Below are 22,362 nucleotides of genomic sequence, written 5' to 3'. Positions count from 1 at the left end.
CTCAGCTTCTATTTTGTTTAACGGCGGGACACTTGACCCTTTCCTTCCTTCTAGAGGCATTCGACAGGGTGACCCCCTCTCACCTTACTTATTTATCCTCTGTATGGAAGTGTTAGGCAGGATTATTGAGGAGAAATGTACTAGAAAAGTCTGGAACCCGGTAAAAGCTTCCAACAATGGGCCTGCCTTCTCCCATTTATTCTTTGTTGATGACCTTCTTTTTGCTAAAGCTAATACTATGAACTGCGGTAGTGTATGAGAGGCTATTGAGGAGTTTTGTTCTCAGTCTGGGCAGAAAATTAACTTCACCAAATCCAAAGTGTTCTTTTCTCCGAATATAGATAGTGACCAAAGAGAGGAGCTATGCGTCATTCTTGTTTTTCACTCAACTTCCAACCTAGAGAACTATTTGGGCTTCCCTCTTCGTCATGCCGGGTCTTCTAATCAAGATCTAAATTTTGTCGTGAGCCGGGTTGAACAGAAATCGGCTGGTTGGAAAGCCAACTTACTGTCCTTTGCTGTTCGGAATGTTCTAATCCAAGCCTCGCTCAGTTCTATCCCTTCCTATGTGATGCAATCTACTCTCCTACTGACAAGAATTCTAGATAAGTTGGACAGGATCAGTAGGAACTTTCTCTGGGGCTCCAATGACACCAAAAGGAAAATGCATTGGGTTGGTTGGGAAAAGGTCACAAGACCAAAAGCAGAAGGCGGACTTGGGATTCAATTGGCGAAAAGGAGATACATGGCGTATCTCGCCAAGCTCAAATGGAGGTTCCATGAGGAGAAGGATTCCCTTTGGGCTCAAGTCCTGAGGAAAAAATACCCTACCCAAAGAAGATTAACTTCCAACAATGGAAAAACTCTCTCCGGCACTCGCACTTGGAAAGCCATGAACAAAGGGCTTAATATTTTTAAGGAAGGAACATGCTAGAGTCTTGGCTGAGATAGCAATATTGATTTTTGGCGCGACAACTGGACCTCCAAGGGTTCCTTAAGAAGCCTGATTCATGGTCCCTTACCGAGAGGTGAGGAAGACCTCAGAATTGGTGAAATTGTGACAGATAGAGGCTAGAATTGGAACAAAATTTCCATGGAGCTACCTACTGAGGTTTTAACGGAGATTAAAGCTATGCCATGCTCCTGTATCTCCAATGAGAAGGACAGGTTAATATGGGTTGCCTCATCTAATGGTGAATTTGATCTTACTAGTGCTTACAACCTTGCTAACAAGCTTCTTGACCCTTTCAACACTTTCAATGGTAAATGGATCTGGAAGATGAAGGCCTTGCCTAAAATCCAATCTTTTGTGTGGATGTGCTATCATAATAGCATAGCAACACGTGACTGCCTTGCAAAGAGGGGTGTTTAGGTTGATCCAACTTGCCTACGTTGTTTCCAAGCCGATGAATCTATTATACACATGTTGTGGGACTGCCCTTTCTCTACTGCTTGCTGGCAGAACCTTGGGCCACAATTTCTTGACCCTCGATTCTTCTCTCAGGACTTCCAATCCTGGTTAGAAGATAATTGTAGAAAAAGGTCTTTCTCAATTACCTCCACTGTGCCGTGGAATACGCTCTTTGCTTTTGGCATTTGGTCTATTTGGCTTCACAAAAACAAAGCGGTGTTTCAAAACTGTGCCCCTACTACTCCTATTCAGTCTGAAATTACCCATAGAGCAGTGGAGTTTTTCTATTGTGCTCCAAAATGCCCCCTTCAAAAATCCTCGCTTAGAAAGGCTGGTAAGATGGGAGAGGCCTTATAGGAGCTAGTTCAAGCTTAACACTGATGGATCCGCTATAGGAAATCCTGGCACTGCTGGTGGAGGAGGCATTCTGCGGGATGACTAGGGTATATGGGTAAAAGGGTTCGCCAGAAATATTAGGACAACAACAAGCTTCTTAGCTGAGCTTTGGGCCCTTAGAGATGGTCTCATTATGTGTTTAGACCTCCAGATCACTGCTTTAGAAGTGGATTTGGATGCTAAAGTAGTGGCAAACCTGATGAATAATGCAAAAATTTCCAATCTTGCTAATGCCTCTCTTGTGGCTGATTGCAGGCACCTCATTTCCCAAATTCCTAAAGTGAAGGTGAAACACTGTTATCGTGAAGCTAACTCCTATGCCGACGCCCTTGCCAGATTAGGGACGATGCTTTCTTCTGATTTTTTGTACTTCTCTTCCCCTCCCCCGAATCTGTTTAATGTTTATGTGTCGAACCTTTTATGGCCTTTATCATCCCAGGTTGTGCCTTGGGCCAGTTGTTCCGTCTCTTTTTTAGTTTTTAATGAAGTTCCATTTTACCAAAAAAAAAAAAATCTCAAGGCATTCATCTAACCTTAAATTTTTAGCAATAAAACTCAGAACATCGTTGCCATCATTAGTCTCATCTGCAACAAGTAGTGAACCTATATCTCTTTCACTGTTTCCAAGTGGGACAAAATTGATAGAACAAGAGTTGAATAAATGCACCACTATCACTGAGAATGCCACTAGAGTAATGGACACTTATTGTTTGGTTCTATTTCTTTTTAAAAAAAATCTAAAAATACTTCGTTTAATTTTATGGACTTTTTTAATGAAATAATTTTTTTTTTTTTAAAAAAAGCAAAACTAAGTTGTTTTGGGCACTTAACAATAAAAAACTTACCACCATATATCCTTGGTGCGATGGTCACTCCACAAGTATAAGTGTTTGTGGGGTGTGGGGGGCAAGGGCAGGGATTCGAGTCTCCAAGAGGAGTTTCACACACATATACACTTAGATTAGGCTAAAGTAGAAATTTTATCTTGTATCAAAAAAATAAAAATAAAAAACAATAAAGAACCTAAACTTTTATAGTGATGATGTCATTAGTGAACTTTGAATTATGTAAACTTAAAAATCTATGTATTATTTAACTTTTGTATTTGATTATTTGTTATTTTTGACATTCCATATTTTTTTGTTCATTTATTTATTTTTTGCATGTGAAAAGATACGGATTGACCTATAACCAGTTGACCCAATTTATAACTTGATTAGCATGATCGATTTTTAACCTTAACCCGATTGACTCACCTTGAACCTAACCCAACATGACGTGTTTGCTAGGTCTAAGCATAAACTTGGCAATCCACATTCTACAAGTGACTTGAGGATTTTACATAGCTTTGGATTTTACAATCTACCCGTAATGTCTTCATTTGAATGCTTGCCTCCCTTTTATAGTTTACAATTCCTGCATAATTGACTTGATAAGCAGGTAAAAATGTCCAGGGTAAATGGTTAGGCAAAAAGTAGAATTATGCGGTTTATTTTTATGAAATAAAATTGGGAAAAAAGCAACACAAGAAAGGTACGGTAAAGGAATCAATATATATATATATATATATATATATATATATATATATATAAGCAAAGACTTTATGCGGGAATGCATGAAGTTCTGCTATGTAGCGCTCTAATTTTGTATTTAGCATTTTTTATACCTCTTCTCATTAAATTTTTCTTACTGTTATCCAAAAGATCACATTAACTTATTTTTACTATTATCTCATTAATTACATCTCTTCTTCATGTCTTTTAGCATACCCACATTTTTGTATTCAAAACTAAAGAAAAAAAATTAAGGACTATTATGACTAACTAGATATGGCCTTAGGGAGAGATAGAGAGACACAAAAATATTCTGGATTGTTAAATGAAATGCATTGTTTCACTATTTCCAAAATAAATTATCTGAAACTAATAAAACATTTGTAAGAGAAGGAAAAAGAAGCATCTAATAGGCTGCAACCATTGTCATGTTGGCCTCCCACAACCATTAAGCTACCGAAACCCCTATGGCTTTATTTATTTATTTATTTATTTTTACTTCTTACGATAAACTCATTACTAACAAAGTTTTATAACAATTATGCTATAACATACGTACAACATTCTCCAAAACTATTTTACATAAAACATTACAATATTATATGTGCATTGCACGGACAACTTACTAGTTAACATAATCTGGCACTCTCAACTCATTAAACTCTTATAGTCATAAAGAAACACATGGCTCTCAATTATAGACCATATGAAGTGACAAAAAAAATCAAATCTCAGTTACAGTGCCATATTATCCACTTTTAAAATTCGTGTTTTCTTACTGAACGAAGCTAAGATTATGCTTAAGCTGAATGCTTTTCCCCCCCACTAAATGTGTGGCTAGCTCTGCCTCCTTTTTTTTTTTTTTTTTTTTTTTTTTTTTTATGACTATTTTGTTTGCAGGCCTGAATCAATAGTTATCGAAGAAATCATTGAAAGGATATTTTGTGAGTTGAATTGTAAATTTTCAAGTGTTTATGAGGACCTTGTTGGAATAAACTCTTGTGTGGAGGAAATGTTGGATTCATACTTGACTGAAGGGTTGGGTGGTGTTTGTTTTGTTGGGATTTGTGGGATGGGTGGAGTGGGCAAAACAACTCTTGTGCATGAAATTTATAAAAGAATTTCTAATCACTATGAAGCAACTAGCTTTATTGCTAATATTAGAGAAGAAACTAAAACTCGAGGTCTAGTTTCTTTACAACAACAGCTTCTTTCCAAGATCCTCATGGAAAATGAAATAAATGTATGGAATATTCTTGAAGGAATCAATCTTCTGAGGAATACACTAAGTAATAAAAAGGTTTTTATTGTTCTGGATGATGTGGATGAAGATGAACAATTAGGAGCATTAGCAGGGAAGCATGATTGGTTTGGTCCAGGGAGTAGAATCATTGTAACAAGCAGAGATAGCCATTTATTGAAAAGATGTGGTGTGAATGATGTATATAGAGCTAAGGGGTTGAATAATGATGATGCTTTGCAGCTTTTTAGTTGGAGAGCTTTCAATAAACCTTATCCTGAAGAAAATTATGTGGATTTTTCTAAGGGTTTTGTGAATTATGCTCAAGACCTTCATTTAGCTCTTAAAGTTTTAGGTTCTTTGTTGTTTGCTAAAAGAATAGAAGAATGGAAAAGTGCCCTAAATAAACTAAAAGAAGAACCTAATAAAATTTTTTTAGATATACTTCAAATTAGTTTTGATGGGCTAACATATACACAGAAAGAATTGTTTTTAGATATTGCATGTTTTTTCAAAGGAGAGAACAAAGATTGCATAGGAGATAATCCAAACTACAATTTTGGTGTTCTTATGGAAAAATCTCTCATAACCATTAGTGACCATGGAACATTGTGGATGCATGATTTGCTACAAGAAATGTGTCAAGAAATTATTCGCCGTAAATATCCTAAAGAGCCTGGTAGACGAAGTAGGTTATGGTCTTATGAGGATGCCCTCCATGTATTGAAGAATAATACTGTAAGTTGACTATCCTAGATCTAAACTTGAAGAAATAAATTTATTATTACAAACACTTTAATGATTTGCCAATTATTCTAATTTCATTGTTGTTGGTTATTAGGGGATTGAGGAAGTTGAAAGCATAATGCTAATTGCACCTACTCAAAAAGTAGAAACCTACAGTGCAGAAGCCTTCTCAAATATGAAAAAACTAAGATTGCTAAAAATTGGTAATGTGCGACTTTCACAAGGCCTCAGTTATCTTTCGAATGAGTTACGATTTTTAGAGTGGCATGGATATCATTTAAAATTCTTGCCAACCAATTTCCAACCAAACAAACTTGTTGAATTGAGAATGTGTTTCAGTGGCATTATACGACTTTGGAAAGGAATTATGGTAAGATTTCCACTTATACTAAATGTGTAATTTATTCAATTTCAATTAGGCTTGACTTTATCTATTTATTTATTGCTTTGTAACAGATTTTAAATGAGTTAAAACTTATTGACCTAAGTTACTCTCAAAACTTGATTGAGACCCCGAACTTTAGTAGGGCCCTAAATTTGAAGGAGTTGATTCTTCGCGGTTGTACAAGACTATCTAAGATTCATACATCTATTGGAAATCTCAAACATCTTATTCGATTGGATCTAAATGGTTGCAAATCCCTCAAAAGCTTTACTAACAAGATCAGCTTGGAAGCTCTTGAAATATTTGATCTTGGTGGTTGTGCAAGATTGGAGAAGTTTCCGGAGATTGTGAGAAATATGTCACGTTTGTCAAAACTTTCTTTAAATGAGACTCCTATAAAATATCTACCATTATTGGTGGAACATGTAACTAGCTTTATTGAATTGGATCTAAGAGATTGCAAAAATCTTTCAAGTCTTCCGAATGCCTATTGCAGTTCGATGTCTCTAAAAATTCTCACTTTATCTGGCTGCTCAAAAATTGATGAATTGCCAGAAAATTTGGGAGATCTCGAAGGCTTGGTGGAACTAGACATGAGTGGAACTGCTCTTAAAGTGCTACCTACATCTATCAATCTCTTAAAAAATCTCAAAGTACTATCTCTTCATAGATGTGAAGGGTTATCACCTAAATCATCGAATAAGCTCATCAGCTTTAAACAAAGAAGAACTCCATATCCCATGGTAATGTTAGAGAATTCTTTATCTGGTTTATGCTCTTTGACCCAACTGGATCTAAGTTTTTGCAATCTTCAGTCAATCCCAGATGATATTGGCTGTTTGTCGTCCTTATCATGTTTAAATCTAGGAGGAAATAATTTTGCTTGCCTTCTGAAAGTATGATTCAACTATCTAATCTGAAAAGTCTTTGGTTGAGTTTTTGCACGATCTTTGATCATTGCCAAAGCTTCCGTTAAATCTGGATTATATTGCTGCAAGAAGTTGTACCTCACTAGAAGCATTATTAATAACACCATATGACGAATTTGTGCCGGCATTTAATCTTGTCAATTGCATCAAATTGATTGAGAATCAGGACTATGGTGACGTGGTGGTTGCAATGCTAAGACGGTATTTAATTAACGGCCAGGTTACTCTGTCTATCTCTCTTTCCGTCTGTCTGTCTCTATGTATTTGTGTGTTGCATGTGCAGTTCTAAGCATTATGATTTTTCGTTTTCAGAGACCCCGTGAGCGATATTCTCCGTGAAAGTTCAAAAACGTGTACAAAACACCTTTAAACGTTTAGACCCCCAAATTACAACTTAACCAATACAAGCAATATGTCAAACAACTAGTGTGCGGAAACTTAACACATGCTATAATACGAAATTGGTTAAAGACTATCTAAGCCATAACAAAATAAAACCACAGCAGATAATAAAAAGGCAAAGATAGAGAGGAAGGAAGATGCAAACACAAAGACAACACGCGATGTGTTATCGAAGAGGAAACCGAAGTCCTCGGCGAAAAACCTCTCCGCCGCCCTCCAAGCGGTAAACAATCCACTAGAAAATACAGTTGGGATACAAGGACAGCAATAGACCCTCCAAGCCTAATCTACCCAGTGCACCTAAGCCCTCCAAGCTTCTTGCTCCAACGAGGTTGCGCCGAACCTTTTTCTTTTCTAGCTTCCCGGATTCCGCTACTAGACCGTAGCATCAACCAATGAAGATTGATTCCTTCCTAACTGCTTCCCATAAATCCAAACAACTGTCTCACAGTGATGATGATGGTGAGAACCAGGTTTGGTATAATGCCTCTCAAGGATTTGACAATGGAGAGGAAGAGAGTAGAGGAATTTGAAGAGACTCTAAGGTATAGATTGTGGGTGAAACAATCTTGTTTTTCTTTAGGGTTTCTCTCTCAAAATTCTCTCTGGAAGCTCTCTTTCAATCGTGGGTAAAAGGGGTATTTATACTGGAGTGGGAGGGGAATGTGAAACGTCAGGTTTTACAAAACTGGGGTAGCTCGCGGCTTGACCTCGCTGCTTGACTAAGTCGCGAGATCCAGTCGCGAGTTAACCGTATGGCCAGTTGTCCTGTTTTGTCCTGTAATGCTCCAGCTAGCATGACTGTTCATCTTCCAGCATGCTTGGCACGTGTGCTGCTTCTGGCGGCTTGCAGCCGCGAGTCACCCGCGAGTCCCAGCCGCGAGTCTCTGTTTTCTTGCACACTCTTGAGCAATCTTCACTCTATCTCACTCACTACCCTTACAACAAACCCACCTAAATACAGGGTTACTAAATGCTGAATTACAAGCAAATTTGGCACGGAATAAAGCCAATTAGATGGTTGAATAAATTCAACCTTACACTCCGGATTACTTTATTGTGATTCCTGGAAGCAAAATTCCGAAATGGCTTAGCCACAAAAATGTGGGGACATCAGTGAATCTGCAAGTGCCTTCTTTAGATATATTATGTAACAAATTGGTGGGAATCGTTGTGTGTTATATTTTTGTAGTCCGCCAGCATCATCCATTTGACCAACTTCCGCATGAGCTTAGTTGTTCCATATACGCCAACGGATGTAGAATTTTCATAACGGGCATTTCAATATCTGAAGAATTTGGTAAGATTGAATCATATCAGCTTTCGCTGCGTTGTTTTACCTCTAGATCCTTATTCGGGAACTGGATAGAAGAATCGAATCAATTCGATGCTAATGGATTCATCCATATTGAGGTTAAATTTGAAACCAAAAGTCCAGGCTTCGAGGTTACAAAATGCGGAGCCAACTTGGTACTTGAACAAGACATCAAAGATCTCAAGCATACTAAGGCTTGGCCTAGCAGCTGCAGCATCACACCTTATAATGGGGATGGGGCTGGAACTAGCGGAGAAGCTACGGCCTCTAATGACATAGACATAGACGCACCACACCCAAAGTAGATACAACTCCCTAATCTAATTCAGAGTCTTGTGCTGTGTTTGGGAAACTGGCTTGGGAATTTATGTACACCAGGTCAAGGTAACCCTGATTCTGAGGTGGAGGAGGAGGAAGTGGAATAGGAAATTCCAGTGAAAGTGGTAGCTGTGATGAATCTGCAAGGCTGATAAACCTGTTTTTTTTTTTTGGTCATTTTTGTGTAAGTTACCCTCTCTCTCATGGAAATTTTTCATGGTTGTATATTTCTTTTTTCTCTTTAAGTTTTTTTTTTTTTTTTTTAAATCTTTTTCTTTCCAAATTCGGAGTCTTGTAACTCTGAGGTGGAAGTGGAAGAGGAATTCCAGCGAAAGTAGTAGCTTTGATGAGTAAATCTTGTTTTCTTTACTTGGTGCAAGTCACCTCTTTCTTTCTCTCTGATCTTGTTTGTAGCTGTATATTTCTTTTTTTCTTTTTAAGTTCTTTATTTTTTTTGAATTTTTTTTTTCTCCTTAAATTCGTTGGCATATGCTTGCATTTTTTATTTTTTTTTTCATAATTTGTGATATGGTTGCCCCAAACTGGATACGATGAAGTTATTGGACTTTGTTGGCGAGGGGAAATTGTCACGTTGTAGCAGGCTAGATATGTGCAACTGATTGTGTGCTCATCATTTTTGTTCAATTATGTTAGGAGGGTAAAATCAGCACTTTTGTTTCTCTATTTAGGGTCTGTTTGGATAGAACTTATTTTGCTGAAACTGAAAACTGAAAACACTGTAGCAAAATAATTTTTAAATGTATAAATAGTACTGTGGGACCCATTTTTAATGAAAAAATTGATGAAAAGTGAAGTTTGTGGGTCCATGAACAGTACATCCGTGTACTGTTCATGGGAGAAAAGTCAACATAAGCGGCTAAAAAAAAAAAAAAAAAAAGGAGAAAATGCAGAGAAGAAAATGCAGCCAAATTTAAGTTGGATCCAAACATACACTTAGAGTATTTACTATAAAGGTCATGTTAACGAGTGTCCTTAATGTACTCATTAACAATTCATTTTAAGAAAATTTTAACATCATTTTTATGGGAAATAAAAAAAGCTGTCAAAACATTAATTATTTTTTTTTTTTCTTATAAAAACTTTTTTTAACTGAATTCTTAACTAGTACCCTAAGGGCATTCGTTAGCATTTTCCTTACTACAATTCCAAAGGAGAATACAATAGATGCATCCCACTTAAATGATGTTGTAAAATCAAATGGAAAGAAGAAAGTTTGGGCCCTTTTTTTCTTTCACTACATTTGGAAATCTGAAAATGGAGCCAATCATTGTTTCAGTTGTATTGTTGATGATCTCTGAGGCTATAATGAATTTTATTGATTTTTTCCAGTTTGGTTGATTAGAATGCTGTGGAAATTTCTCTTTTTCGTTTTTGAATTTCGATGGATTATCTTCTGTCAATTGAATATCTTTGATTGTGGTATTGCTGATCAGAATCATTGAGGTACTCAGCACAAACTTCTAATGTACTCAGCATACAGATACTATTCTTGACAATTCGGAATTAATTAGAAACTTCTCATCATTTAATTCGTCATTCAGAAACCAATATCAGATAAAGAGGCCATGTAATGCCGGACGGCAGAGACATTGTCCTACTGCCAGTAGCATGGGTGTTGGTGCCACTACCACCACCCACTAAACTGTCTTTTGGTATTTGAGGTTGATGCTAATGATGATTGAGAGGAATCGGGTTCAGCAACTCAAAAGATTGTAAAAGATCCCAGAAAGATTACCAGAAAGTATTTTTTTTTCATCTATCTACTTATTTTCTCATGTGTGTTTTCCTTTTGTTACCCAAAAATATTGTCTTTTTTTTTTTTTTTTTTTTTTGGTATTAGTTTCTTGAATGTGACTATTTCTCTGTCTGGCTGCAAGGAAAGTAGAGGAAAATTAACATAGAAAGCGTACAAAGCTTTTGAATTCTAATTCGTTTTGATGTTTTTCGGGAGTTGTAATGCGTCTATTATGGGCTGAAATAGTGATGCCACACTTATTTATTGAGTTCTCCACTTTCTGGTCTTCCTTTGAAACACATATATTTTGTTTTCTTATCCTACATTGTTCATAGAAATTGGACGAGTGACAAAATGCTGGGGTTTATGCTTTCTTATTTTTTTTGTTTTCACAGCACATAAGCACGGTTCAAGCAGGCCAGTCTGTTTGGCTTTGCTGGCAATTTCTTTCCTTAACATAAAATGCATTTTTTTGTTACCCAGAAAATAGGAGCTTATTGTGGATTATGTTGTCTTTTATATATGTTTTCTGAAGGTACCAGTTGGAGCTATGACAGAAAGCTTTGGAGGAGAATATAACTATATTTGGGACAGGATGTTGGAAGACCTACATTGCTGTAATGCTTATTCACAAGCCGGGTCACTTGAAAAGGAAGCCCCAGAATAGCACGTGGCTTTCACGCCCCTTCGGTGGCTCTAATTCAGCAAGCAAACTACTATTTATCATGTTGGTTTTGTATATTTATGTTCGGCTTTGGGTTGTATTTAAGTTTGAGACAATTTTTGTAGTTTAAGCTGGTGTGCTCCTTGTCTTGGCTGAGGGGGTAGGTGTGCAGGCCATGAGAAGGGGGTTGGGCGGTTGGTTTTTAGTGCTTATTTATGCAATTTCTCATCGTGATTTTAAGAAGGGGCTTTCTGATTCTGTGTGCTTCAAGTTCACCTAGGAAGGGAGTCTGGCATTTAATAAATAGAATCATCATTATACTACAAACTCATTACTTGAAATATATTAACAAAATCAAAATAAGGCTTGACTACCAGAAAATACGTGAGTGTCAATTTGGAGTATTGAGGATTCAATTGCTAGTAATTGCCAACCTTGATGGTGCGTGGGCTTAACTCTTCTAACTGCATGGAAATATGTAGAGTTTTAGCAAACAGTAAGGCATTGCGTGGCCTCTTTATTGCGAAACAAGTGTCGCAGGTAATGATTTCCACAGCTATCAAATTATCTCTTCATCACATTCACCACCTCTTGCTGTTGTAGTTAGCAAGATCTAGCAAATCTAAATCCTTTAATGGCTGCATGCATCACTGATTAATGCTTTAGGATTGTAAAATAATTAAAATTTGTTGGATTGTTGATGATGGTTGCATTTACTATACGAATGCTTACATACCCAAGGTATACAGTATTCTCTTAACTGAACAGAAATTTGGCCTTGGCCAAGTTTAACAGAGTTGAGTGATTTTGGTGTTTTGACATTTCTTTTTGGGTTTAAACAAGTACTTACACTATATTATAATGATGCGCGGTTACTTGTAATCTAATTTGTTAATTTGTTTCAGTTTCTTGCTTGTTTATTTCTCTACATTGAACAGAATTCTCATTTTATTTTTACATCAAAATGGTGAAATTTAAAGTTGCTTGCATTTCAGGATCCAGTGACAAAACAAACATTGGAAATGGATTTGTAATGTATGAAAATGCAGGAAGTGAAACTAGAGTCTTAAAATTCTTATATTCTGGTTTTATTCAAGTGAATTTGTATAATTACATATGGTGTTTTAATAAATAATCAGGAGATTCTATAATGTAAACAGGGTGTTTGAAGTGTCTTTTGGAAAAATGACAATTGTGGAACTTCATCATTTGTTGTATTCTGTATGGTGTCCACAGATAAATTGGTCTTCCATTTAACCTCATAGCATACCGGTCTGTTTTCAGATTCAGTAGATTGACTTATGTCTAAAATGCATGAACTTAAAGGTTCTACGGTTGCTGTGGACTCAGCCCCTCCAGAGGAGTGCTATAATTTGATCTTCTTCTCATATTGAAAATTGAATCTAGTCTCTATTAAGGTGATGGTAGACCTGCATGTTGCACTTGCCATTTTTTTTGCATATATAGGAGTAACGCTTAACATTTCCAAAACTAATTTCTTCCCCGGCTGAAAAGGCAAAACAAAGCAAATAGATAAAATGTGCTTTCTGTTGATGATTTAAACTGGTTTTAAGAAGCTGTTTGGATGCATAAGAGGCTAAGGGCTTGTAATGTCGGTATAAGCAAAATGTAATTTGTATTGGCAATTCATTGGTTTTGCCACTGATTTTACTGTGAATACTATGACATCTCTTCCAGCCTAGGTTATCATCCAATATCGACAAAGCAACCAGGCAAATCCTGAAAATGTAGGACCTGGACATGGCATGATGCAATCTCAATCAATTTTTTAAGTCCTAAATTTTGATTTAGAAATAGTGTCCCAATAAATCTTAGGGAGTTATTGAAGAGCACATGTTCACATGATCATGAGCTATATAATTTTTACCCCTTGCATTTGTTTTCCTTTTAGTCTGAAATGTTTCAACACTAAAGTCAATGGGTGCCGCAGCTCATGCTTATTGAATTGAGCTCCCAGATCATTTTTCTCACAGTAAATTAATATACGTGATATTGTAGAGGACGTCCTCATGAAGCCTTTGCTTTTATGATTTCGGATGTAAGAAAGTCCACCTCATAGTTGAACTTATGAATCTATTGCTCAAATGTCAGAAAATGCTTTCTTTTTCTTTTTTTTTTTTCTTTTTTATTTTGTCTTTGTGTGGAGAAAATTACCTTTCAAACTCTATAAATTGAAATTCAGTTTACTTATACCATCATGCATACATAATTAACAAAGGCCGCAATTACATTCTACCAAATAGTCTCTCAAAACGGCACAAACATTTCTTCGGTTTCATGATCCTAGGTTCCTGAGAGCGTGAGAGAAAAAAAAAAAAAACTTGTAAAGGGTACGCTGCACATAGAATATACTATTAGAAAGGTGTGTCAGTATCAGTAGATGTTGTCCTGATATACCTTCAAATGTTGTACTCCTTATATTGCTTGTAATTTCGGAAATGCTTCTTGTTGGCATTGGGCCTAATAGGCACACATAAGTTCCTTATGCAAAGTGGTTTGGAGACCTACTATCTATCACATTTGGTCTCAAAGAAACTCAAGAATTCATGGAGGAGAGGTCAAAACGGAGGAATTCATGTGGATGTGTTTCACAATGCAGTACACAAAGCATAGTGAAACAGGTGTGAGTGACTATATCCTTTTTTTTTTCCCTGAATGATAAGGACTATAAATAAATCATAGATAAAAAATAAAGAGACAAAGGATGATAAAGTCTCTACCCCACCACCTCCTTTGCTCATTTTGTCTCTGCATTTGACTAACACGCAATACAAAGTAAATGAAAGAGCTTCCTCAACTACCAAGCAACCACACTAATAAAACCACTGAGAGGGGTGGCCTAGTGGTCAAGGTGTGTGATTATTGTTTTGAGGTCCCATATTTGAACCCTAGTGGAAAGTGGGATTGCCTCTTACAATTAGCCCTAATTTACTAGCTCTTTTGTGGGGCTAGGGTGAGATCTATGGTCAACCCTGACCATAGTAGATATGGCTCAATCCAATATTCTCTAGCGAGGGGTGCCCTTATGATGGTCACGCCACCATTAAAAAAAAAAAAAAACCCACAATAATAAAATATGTTATGCGAAAACATCATTTTGGTCCGTACATTTTTGGGTCACAGTCAATTTGGTCCTTATATTTTAGTAATAGTTAATTTGGTCCCTGTTGTTTTCAATTTGCAATCAATTTGGTCTCTACTGTTAATCAATTTGGTCTCTACTGTTAACTCACTTATAGAAAACTCCTATGTGGCAAATGATGTGCGCTGTTGGCACAATTAAAGCTAACATGACTTATAAAATAATATTAAAAAATGACAAATCAACATTTTAATTATTAAAAAAATCCAAATCAGCAAAAAAATATTTTTTTTAAAAAATTAAAACATCCAAAAATCTTGGATTTTTTTTCAAAATAACATTAAAACTCAAACAATTTAATTAGTTAGCACATTTTCAAAACTATTTAGCAAACTAACATCTCCAGTGTGTGAGATTCAATTTTGTGGTTCTAAATCGAGTGTAATAAACTCAATTTCCAACAAACCCAAAAAGAAAAACATCATCAAACCAAAGATTCAGACAAGAAAAACAACAAATCATCATCAAACCCCTTTACCCAAATAAGAAAATGAAGGAATTCGGCAAACCTTCACTTTGAGCTTTGCCCCACCGCCTTTGGAATCTTCGCAGTTGTTTCCTGAAGTCTGAGCCGAACGGTTTGGGTTAAGGAGATTTGGATTCGTGAGCGCCTTCTTTGTGACTTTTGTTTGGGTTTGATCTCTCCGGTTTGTTGTTTCTTTTTGTTTCTATTTGGGTTTCTTCTTCGTATCTTCTAGTTTTCTAGTTTGGGTTTCTTGTACATCTTCGGGTTTGTTCATCTTCTTTGTGTTTCTAGTTTTCTTGGAAGTTGAGTCTTTGAAGCTCAAGTTCCATGGAACTCAAGTTTATTATGCTCGATTTAGCACAACAAAATCAAGTCCCTTGTACTCGAGATGTTATTTTGCTAAATAGTTTTGAAAATGTGCTAACTAACAAAATTGTTTGAGCTTTAATGTAATTTTGAAAAAATCCAAAAATCTTTTATGGCCCATGGGCAACCAAACATGTAAAAACTAAAAACATAGGAAAAAAAATCACACGGAAGATTCCAGATAAAGTAGATCTCGAACTTAGGCAGGAAATTGGATGAGAGAGGTGTGGTGGAGATTGGATGCAGTCGGTGGCTAGGATTTTCTTTCAGGGTCCTTGGAGTGGATCTATGCCTAATCAATTTATTATGTCAACAACATAAAACCCAAATCTAGGTTGTACTTGAAAAGGGGGAGAGAGTCCATAATGGATGGTGACCACATGGCAATGGTTCACAAAAGGCATAACCATGTTCGGTGGATGGCAACGACATGGCAATGGCTTTCTTCAATCCTTGAATCAGTGAGCATGTTTGGGCAAACCAGTATAAAAACCCTTTGATGGTTTTATCGACAGATGGAGGAGGGAGATAACTGTCGATTTGGGTTGGGATTCCTGCTTACGATTGCGCGATGGAGAACATTGCCAAGGGTGGGTTGTTGAAATGGGTAGTAAAGTTCCAATTTGTAATATTTCCTTTTGTTTTCTGTTGGTTCTTGAGAAAATCAAAGAGGAAAATGTAGTGAGAAAAACAAAAATTCATCTGCTACTTCATCTGGCTTTATATTATAGTTTCATTTCATTTTGTTCTTATTTTTGTTATGCTTAAGTTTTATTGCACTGAAACTCTTGTATTTGTTGACATGTCTTTGTGATATTTATTATATATTCCTTTTCAGTTTGGTTGCTAAGAAAATGAAAGTGTATTCAAAAAATAATTGAGACTTCTCTGTGATGGTTTTAGTTTGTTGATATTACTTTTGGTTGCTAGTAAAGCAAAGGATCTGAAAAGGATGTGTGTTGTTGTGATTATGAATAGGTGAACAATTATGTGTGGAAGAAAATTCTGAAAATATTCAATGTGTTTGTGAATTTGTGTATATGAGTGTAAAGAGATTGTAAAGTTGAATTTATTCAACTATGTGTTAATTTTATTCCATGCCAAATTTGCTTGTAATTCAGCATTTAGAAACTCTATATTTAGGTGGGAATAAGGGTTGTGTGTGAGAGAGCGTAAAGATTTGATCAAGAGTGTGCAACAAGAAGGTGATCGCAACTAGACTCACGACTGACTCGCGAGAGGTGACTCGCCAAAATGAAGCACACATGTGAAGCATGCAGGAAGATGAAGAGTCAGGCCAGCTGGATCACTACAGAACAAAAAATACAATCTGGCCTAGTCTGGTAACTAGCAACTGGAACTCGCAACTCATCCCAGTCGCAAGTGACTCGCCAGTGCACCCTGTTTTGTTGAAAAGTGAATTTTCACATTCCATCTCATACCCTACTATAAATACCCTTATACTCACGAAATATAGAGAGCTTCTAGAGAGAATTTTGAGAGAAAAACCCTAGAAAAAAATAAGATTGATTCATACACAATCTTATATACTTGATTCTCCAAATTCCTCTACTCTCACCCTCTCCATTGTTATACCCATGAGAGGATCATAAACCAAATCATTACCTCACCAAATTCAGAGTAATGAGAAGGTTCTTGGTGTTTGGGAAGCAATTCAAGAGAGAACCAATTCATATTGGTTGATGCAATGGGCTAATTGCGGGATCTAGAGAGTCAGAGAAGACACGGTTTGGCGTAACCTTGTTAGAGCAAGAAGCTTGGAGAGCTTAGGTGCATTGGGTAGATTAGCCTTGGAGGGTTTATTGCTATTCATGTATCCCAACTGATTTTCTAGTGGATCATTTACCGCTTAGAGGGCGGTGGAGAGGTTTTTCACTAAATTCTTTAGTTTCCTCTTCCATAACATGTGTCAATGTTATCTTGTGTTTGCATCTCTCTTTTCCTTTCTCTTAGCTTTTGATTTCTGCTAGTTGTGATTAATTAATGGCTTAGAGTAGTTTGCTAATTTGGGTATTGCTTATATTTCATATTCCGCACATATATTTTTTGAATATAAGCTTGTAATGGAAAATTTGTGTTTAGGGGTCTAAACATTCACAAATGTTTTATACACTAAGTGAGTTTTCAAGGATCATCATGTAAGAATGAGCATTGTTGGGTTTGATAGAATTTTTTGCGGTGTGATTTTGGTGAGGGAAATCAAAAAAAAAAAAAAAGGTTTCTGTGTTTATTTGTCAAGAAACTACAAGTATGATAGAGAAAAGAAAAGAAAAGAAAAGAAAAGAAAAGAAAATTAAGTTTTTTTTTTCTTTTTTTAAAATTCTAATGCTGACATGGCATTTTTTAAAAATTTCAATTAAAATTATTTATTATTTTATATGCCACGTTGGCTTTAATTGTGTCAACTGTGCAAATTATTTATTACGTAGGTATTTTCCTTTTAGTAAGTTAACAATAGAGACCAAATTGATTACAAATTGAAAATAACATGGACCAAATTGACTACTACTAAAATGGAGGGACCAAATTGACTGTGATCCCAAAATGTAAGGACCAAAATAGTGTTTTTGCCAATATGTTATTAAATAAAGTTTGGCTCGCATTTCAAACTAGTCTAATTAGTGATCATTTTCTTTGTTGGGAAATATTAACTAATGCCCTTAGAATATTGATTTAGGAACTAATTTTAGATACATTTTATTAGAAGAATGATAAAATAATAAATATTGTTGACAGTTTTTATATGTTTCATGAATGCTGTCAAAACTTTCGTATTATGGTTAGTTAACAAATGCCCTAAGAACATTCGTTAATATGACCCTTCTTTACTTACTAGTGACTATAGTCAAGAACAAACAATTAATGCTACTAAAAAGTTTCAACAGCCCAGGCCTCCTACCCCTTTATCATTGAGTAATGTTTATTTCATACGGGTTTCGGTTCAAAATTCTTTCAGTGCAAAGTATGTTTTCATGTGCAACAGTGCGTGCATTAGTATCGGTATTTAGAAAAGTTACTGGATGCTCTAAGGGGACATTAATTTAAGAAATATTTTGATAAATTTTTATGAGAAAATGAAAAAAGCAACTGATTTCTTTTTGCAGTTTTTTTATATCTTTCACAAAAGTTATATAAAATTTTTTTGAAAATAACCCAATAAAGTTCTAGTAAGTATTAACAAGTATTTGTAGGACATTTGTCAATTGACTATTTTAAGAAAATTTTAATACCCTACTTTAATGAGAAGTATAAAAAAATGTAAAAAAATATTTAGTTACTTCTATTTCTTTTTCCATAAAAAGCTTTTAAAAATAATTTATAAACCAACACTAATATGGTATCGGTTAACTTTTTCAGTCATCTTAACCAAAATAAAAAAAAAAAAAAAAAAAAAAAAAAACTTTTTCAGTCATTTATATTGGTAGTGGGCATGACAAGCCTTAGCGTCTAGTCTCTTAGGAAGTCAACCAAATAAGACATGTATCTGTCGTATCAAATGGATAGTATACGGCAATATAATTTCATTGAATCAGTAACATTTTTGACAATAAGATTCATCCTTTTAAAGCACCATAACACTATAGTATTCTCTCATTGATAATTATAGTTTAAATGCTAACATTATATACAAAATAACTCACAAATGAATACAATAATTTGGTAAAAAGAAAATTGATTTTATCAATTCACTTAAATATAAGCATTTAAATAGTATTTAAAATAAATTATAATTATTTTTATAAAAATATTCCAACATTATTCAAAATTGATAAAAGAATGATCGGTGTCATTTGTGTGTGTGTGTGTGGATACAACAATCTTTGGGCCTTTGGAGTCTTGAGGTGTAAGGAGAAGCACCTAGAACAGACACTTGGGCTCTTTTGGTTTCAAAAAGGGGGTGTATCAGTTTTCATTTTTTATATTCTGTATTTAAATCCTAAATTTAAATAGAAAAAAAATTACTTATGTTCACATTTAGAGGGATTTGATAGCTTGTTTTGAATACATAATTTAAGTATAAAATAAATCATATCTATTTAAAAAAAATTTATAAAAAAAAAAACTTTTCTCAACGTACACATCGTCACATCACTCAACGGTAACAACTCCTCGTCAAACCCACCAGATCCTCTCACATATATTTTACTCTCCCACCATAGCATACCACTCCACCCTTTGTGCGAAACATTGTTTAAGCGGACTGTAGCTATTTTTAAGCTTGTTTAAATTTGTCTTTCTCTGTCATACTTCAATTTTAATATTTGAATGATATCAGTTCAATCTTCACATCAAAAAAATAGTGTATTATATCAAGTAAATGTTCAATGGATAAAGCTAATACAAGTTTGCTAAAAAAAAAAAAAAAAAAAAAAAAAGCTAATACAGTTCAACAGCTGTGTAACAATCATGCTAAATAAACATACTCCATAGTCATATTCCACAAACATTACTTTGGTTACAACAAGTCCAGCGTCAAGATAATTTTTCTCTCTCCCCTGTAGGAGGTTCTCTCTCTCTCTCTCTCTCTCGTGTAAGGGAGTTGTGGTCTCTCTCAAGTAGGAGTGTTTTCTCCCATAGTTCTGTGCAACTGTGAGCTTTCTTTCCTTTCGAAGTGTTCATTTATTCTGTCAGTGTATGTTCAAGGTGTAACCTTTGTTAATGGAACAAGCTATTTTGGATGGGTTGTAAAGCTTAAAGCTTACCAAAGAGAAGGAAGAAGGTATTCAGCTATCAACTCCTAGGAGAGCTGAGTGGCTGGAAGAGTGTCAACTTAGCTTGTTCGGGAAATTGCTGTCTAATCCGCAACAAAATCAGAGGGCCTTAAAGAGTACTTTACGGTCAGGGATGGAAGATGGGATCAGATCTTAGGATAGTAGAAGTTGGCAATGATATCCTCCATTTTAAGTTCAACTCTAAATACCAAATGGAATGGGTGGAGAAGAATGGACCGTGGAACTTTGATAACAATCTTCTATTGTTATGCTGGTGGAGAAAAGGATTAACAGCTGCAAACATTAGCTTCTCTCACTCACCGTTTTGGGTTCAAATTTGGGGCATCCCGTTTGAGCTTATGATAGAGGAAATGGGGAAAGCTGTTGGGGATAAGATAGGCAAGCTTCTTGAAGTTAATAAGAGATCTTGGCAGTTAGATCAGGTGAAGTATATGAGGGTCAAAGTGGAAATACCTTTAAACAAGCCATTACAAAGAGGTGGATATTTGCTGAATGGAGAAGGAGAGAAGGTGTGGGTTACCTTCAAATATGAAAGGCTACCAACTGTATGTTACAAGTGTGGAATATTGGGACATGATGATAGGCATTGCGAAGAGCTGGGACTGGAGCAAGTGACAGAGTACCAGTACGACGACTGGATAAGAGCTAATGACAGCTCTAGAGGTGGGCCGGAGAGGATGAAATTAAGAAAAGAAATGCAACACCAGCCAAGTACTTTGGGACGAACGGTAGAACAACCATCAATGGCGGAGAATGCCATGTTTGGTAGCGGCGGAGGAAGTGGGCAGAACGACGGTGCCAGGGGTGCAGAGAAGTAGCCCGGACAGGGTGATGTAAGTAGTGATGCTCAGTCAAGAAGTCAGGCAGCTGGTCACTCAGGTAGATGGGACAACTCGACAGTAAGTCCTCTAACTGCTGATACGTCTGAGCTTACAAGTGATACAAGGAAATGTTAGATTTTGAAATTTAAGGAAGTGAAGGTGACGCACCAGGCTATGACCAACCGGATGTGGGCTTCCAAAATGGGCCCGTTTTAGAGGAAATGGAGGTTACAGGCCCAATTAAGCCTAGTATAGATTTTTCAGAGTTTAAAAAGGATGGGTTTTTAGATGTGGGCTGTAAGGATAAAAATAAGGAGCCCAAGACAATAGATATTTGGAAGAGACGTGCAAGGGAGAAAGGATTATTCAAAGAGGAAGCTGTGTTGGGCCAGAAAAAAAGCAGTGGGCTTAAGAAGGCCGGAGAGTTAGAAATTTTAGAAGCAGAGGAAAAAAGAAAACTGAAGAGAAAGCAAAAGGAAAACATTCAAGGAATGGTGGTGGCTGCTAAGCAGCACCACCGAGAGCCATGATGGCCTTAGGTTGAAACTGCCGGGGGCTTAGGAACCCCCGGTCAGTTGGAGTGCTACGCACCCTTGTGCGGTGGTGGGATCTCGAAGTGGTGTTCTTGTCGAAAACGAAAATGTCTATAGTTGGAATGAAAAAGATTAAGTTGAAGCTGGGTTTTGTTAATGGTCTGTATGTCCCAAGATAAGGGAGAGGAGGAGGTTTAGCATTGTTTTGGAGAAAGGAAGTTAATTTAGAGATTAAGAATTATTTAAGGCACCACATTGATGCAGTGGTAACCAAAGAAGCGTCTGGATCCAAATGGAGGCTGACGGGCTTTTATGGGCATTCGGAGACACATCGAAGGAAAGAATCATGGAGGTACCTTAATACTCTTAATTTTCAATTTAATTTGCCTTGGTTATGTTTTGGCGATTTTAATGAAATTACTTCAGTTGATGAAAAACTTGGGGGAGCTCAGAGAACCCAACATCAGACGAATGCGTTCCGAAATATTATTCATAAGTGTGGGTTTAAAGATTTGGGGTACTCGGGTTTTGAGTTTACTTGGTGCAATCAACAGGAAGGAAATGATAGAGTCTATTTGAGGCTGGACAAGTCTCTGGCTACTCCAAGGTGGATAGAGCATTTTTCAAATATAAGAGTCCAGCATTTAGAAGAAACCACGTTTGATCACTGCCCCCTACTTGCTGATTCTAACTCCTTTCAAAAGCGTGGGAAATGTAGATTTTTCTTTGAAGCAATATGGACAAGACGGGCTGACTGCAAGGAGCTGATTGAGGAAGTGTGGAATGCTAATGGTAATCTCCATGATCCGATTAGGTTTAGTGCTGGGCTTAAAGTATGTGCGAACAGACTTGATAAGTGGGGAAAATCTATTTTCAGGCAGATTCCGAAGAAGATTTAGGAGAAGAAAGAAAGGCTTGGTGAGCTATTACAAGATGACATAACACTTCAAAATGGGGCTGAAATTAATAAGCTAAGAAAGGAGATTAATCTCTTGTTAGATGATGAGGAGGTCTGGTGGTACAAGAGATCAAGAGTGTAATGGCTGGGTGAGGGCGATCGTAATAGAAAATATTTTCATCATCGTGCCTCTGAGAGAGGAAGGAAGAATGCTATTGTTGGGCTGTGGAATGATGAAGGTGTTT

The 22,362-nt window shown here is 36.3% G+C and overlaps 2 protein-coding genes across 2 annotated transcripts; both read left to right on the top strand.

The window, feature by feature from the left end:
* Nucleotides 1-1,093: 1,093 nt before the first annotated feature.
* Nucleotides 1,094-11,119, top strand: LOC126701063 (disease resistance protein RUN1-like). Its single transcript, XM_050399205.1, has 6 exons — nt 1,094-1,262; nt 1,951-2,173; nt 4,261-5,338; nt 5,442-5,717; nt 5,804-6,475; nt 10,988-11,119. Exons 1-6 carry the CDS (start codon nt 1,094-1,096, stop codon nt 11,117-11,119), a joined length of 2,550 nt encoding a protein of 849 aa, XP_050255162.1.
* Nucleotides 11,120-19,984: 8,865 nt separating this feature from the next.
* LOC126701062 (uncharacterized protein At4g02000-like) lies at nt 19,985-20,683 on the top strand. The gene has a single exon (XM_050399204.1). The coding sequence runs from the start codon at nt 19,985-19,987 to the stop codon at nt 20,681-20,683; it is 699 nt and encodes a 232-aa protein (XP_050255161.1).
* Nucleotides 20,684-22,362: the final 1,679 nt, after the last annotated feature.

The sequence above is a fragment of the Quercus robur genome, chromosome 9, assembly GCF_932294415.1.
Source record: "Quercus robur chromosome 9, dhQueRobu3.1, whole genome shotgun sequence".
Taxonomy (NCBI): domain Eukaryota; kingdom Viridiplantae; phylum Streptophyta; class Magnoliopsida; order Fagales; family Fagaceae; genus Quercus; species Quercus robur.
The sequence above is the reverse complement of the archived record's forward strand: the minus strand, read 5'-3'. Positions and strand labels throughout refer to the sequence as shown.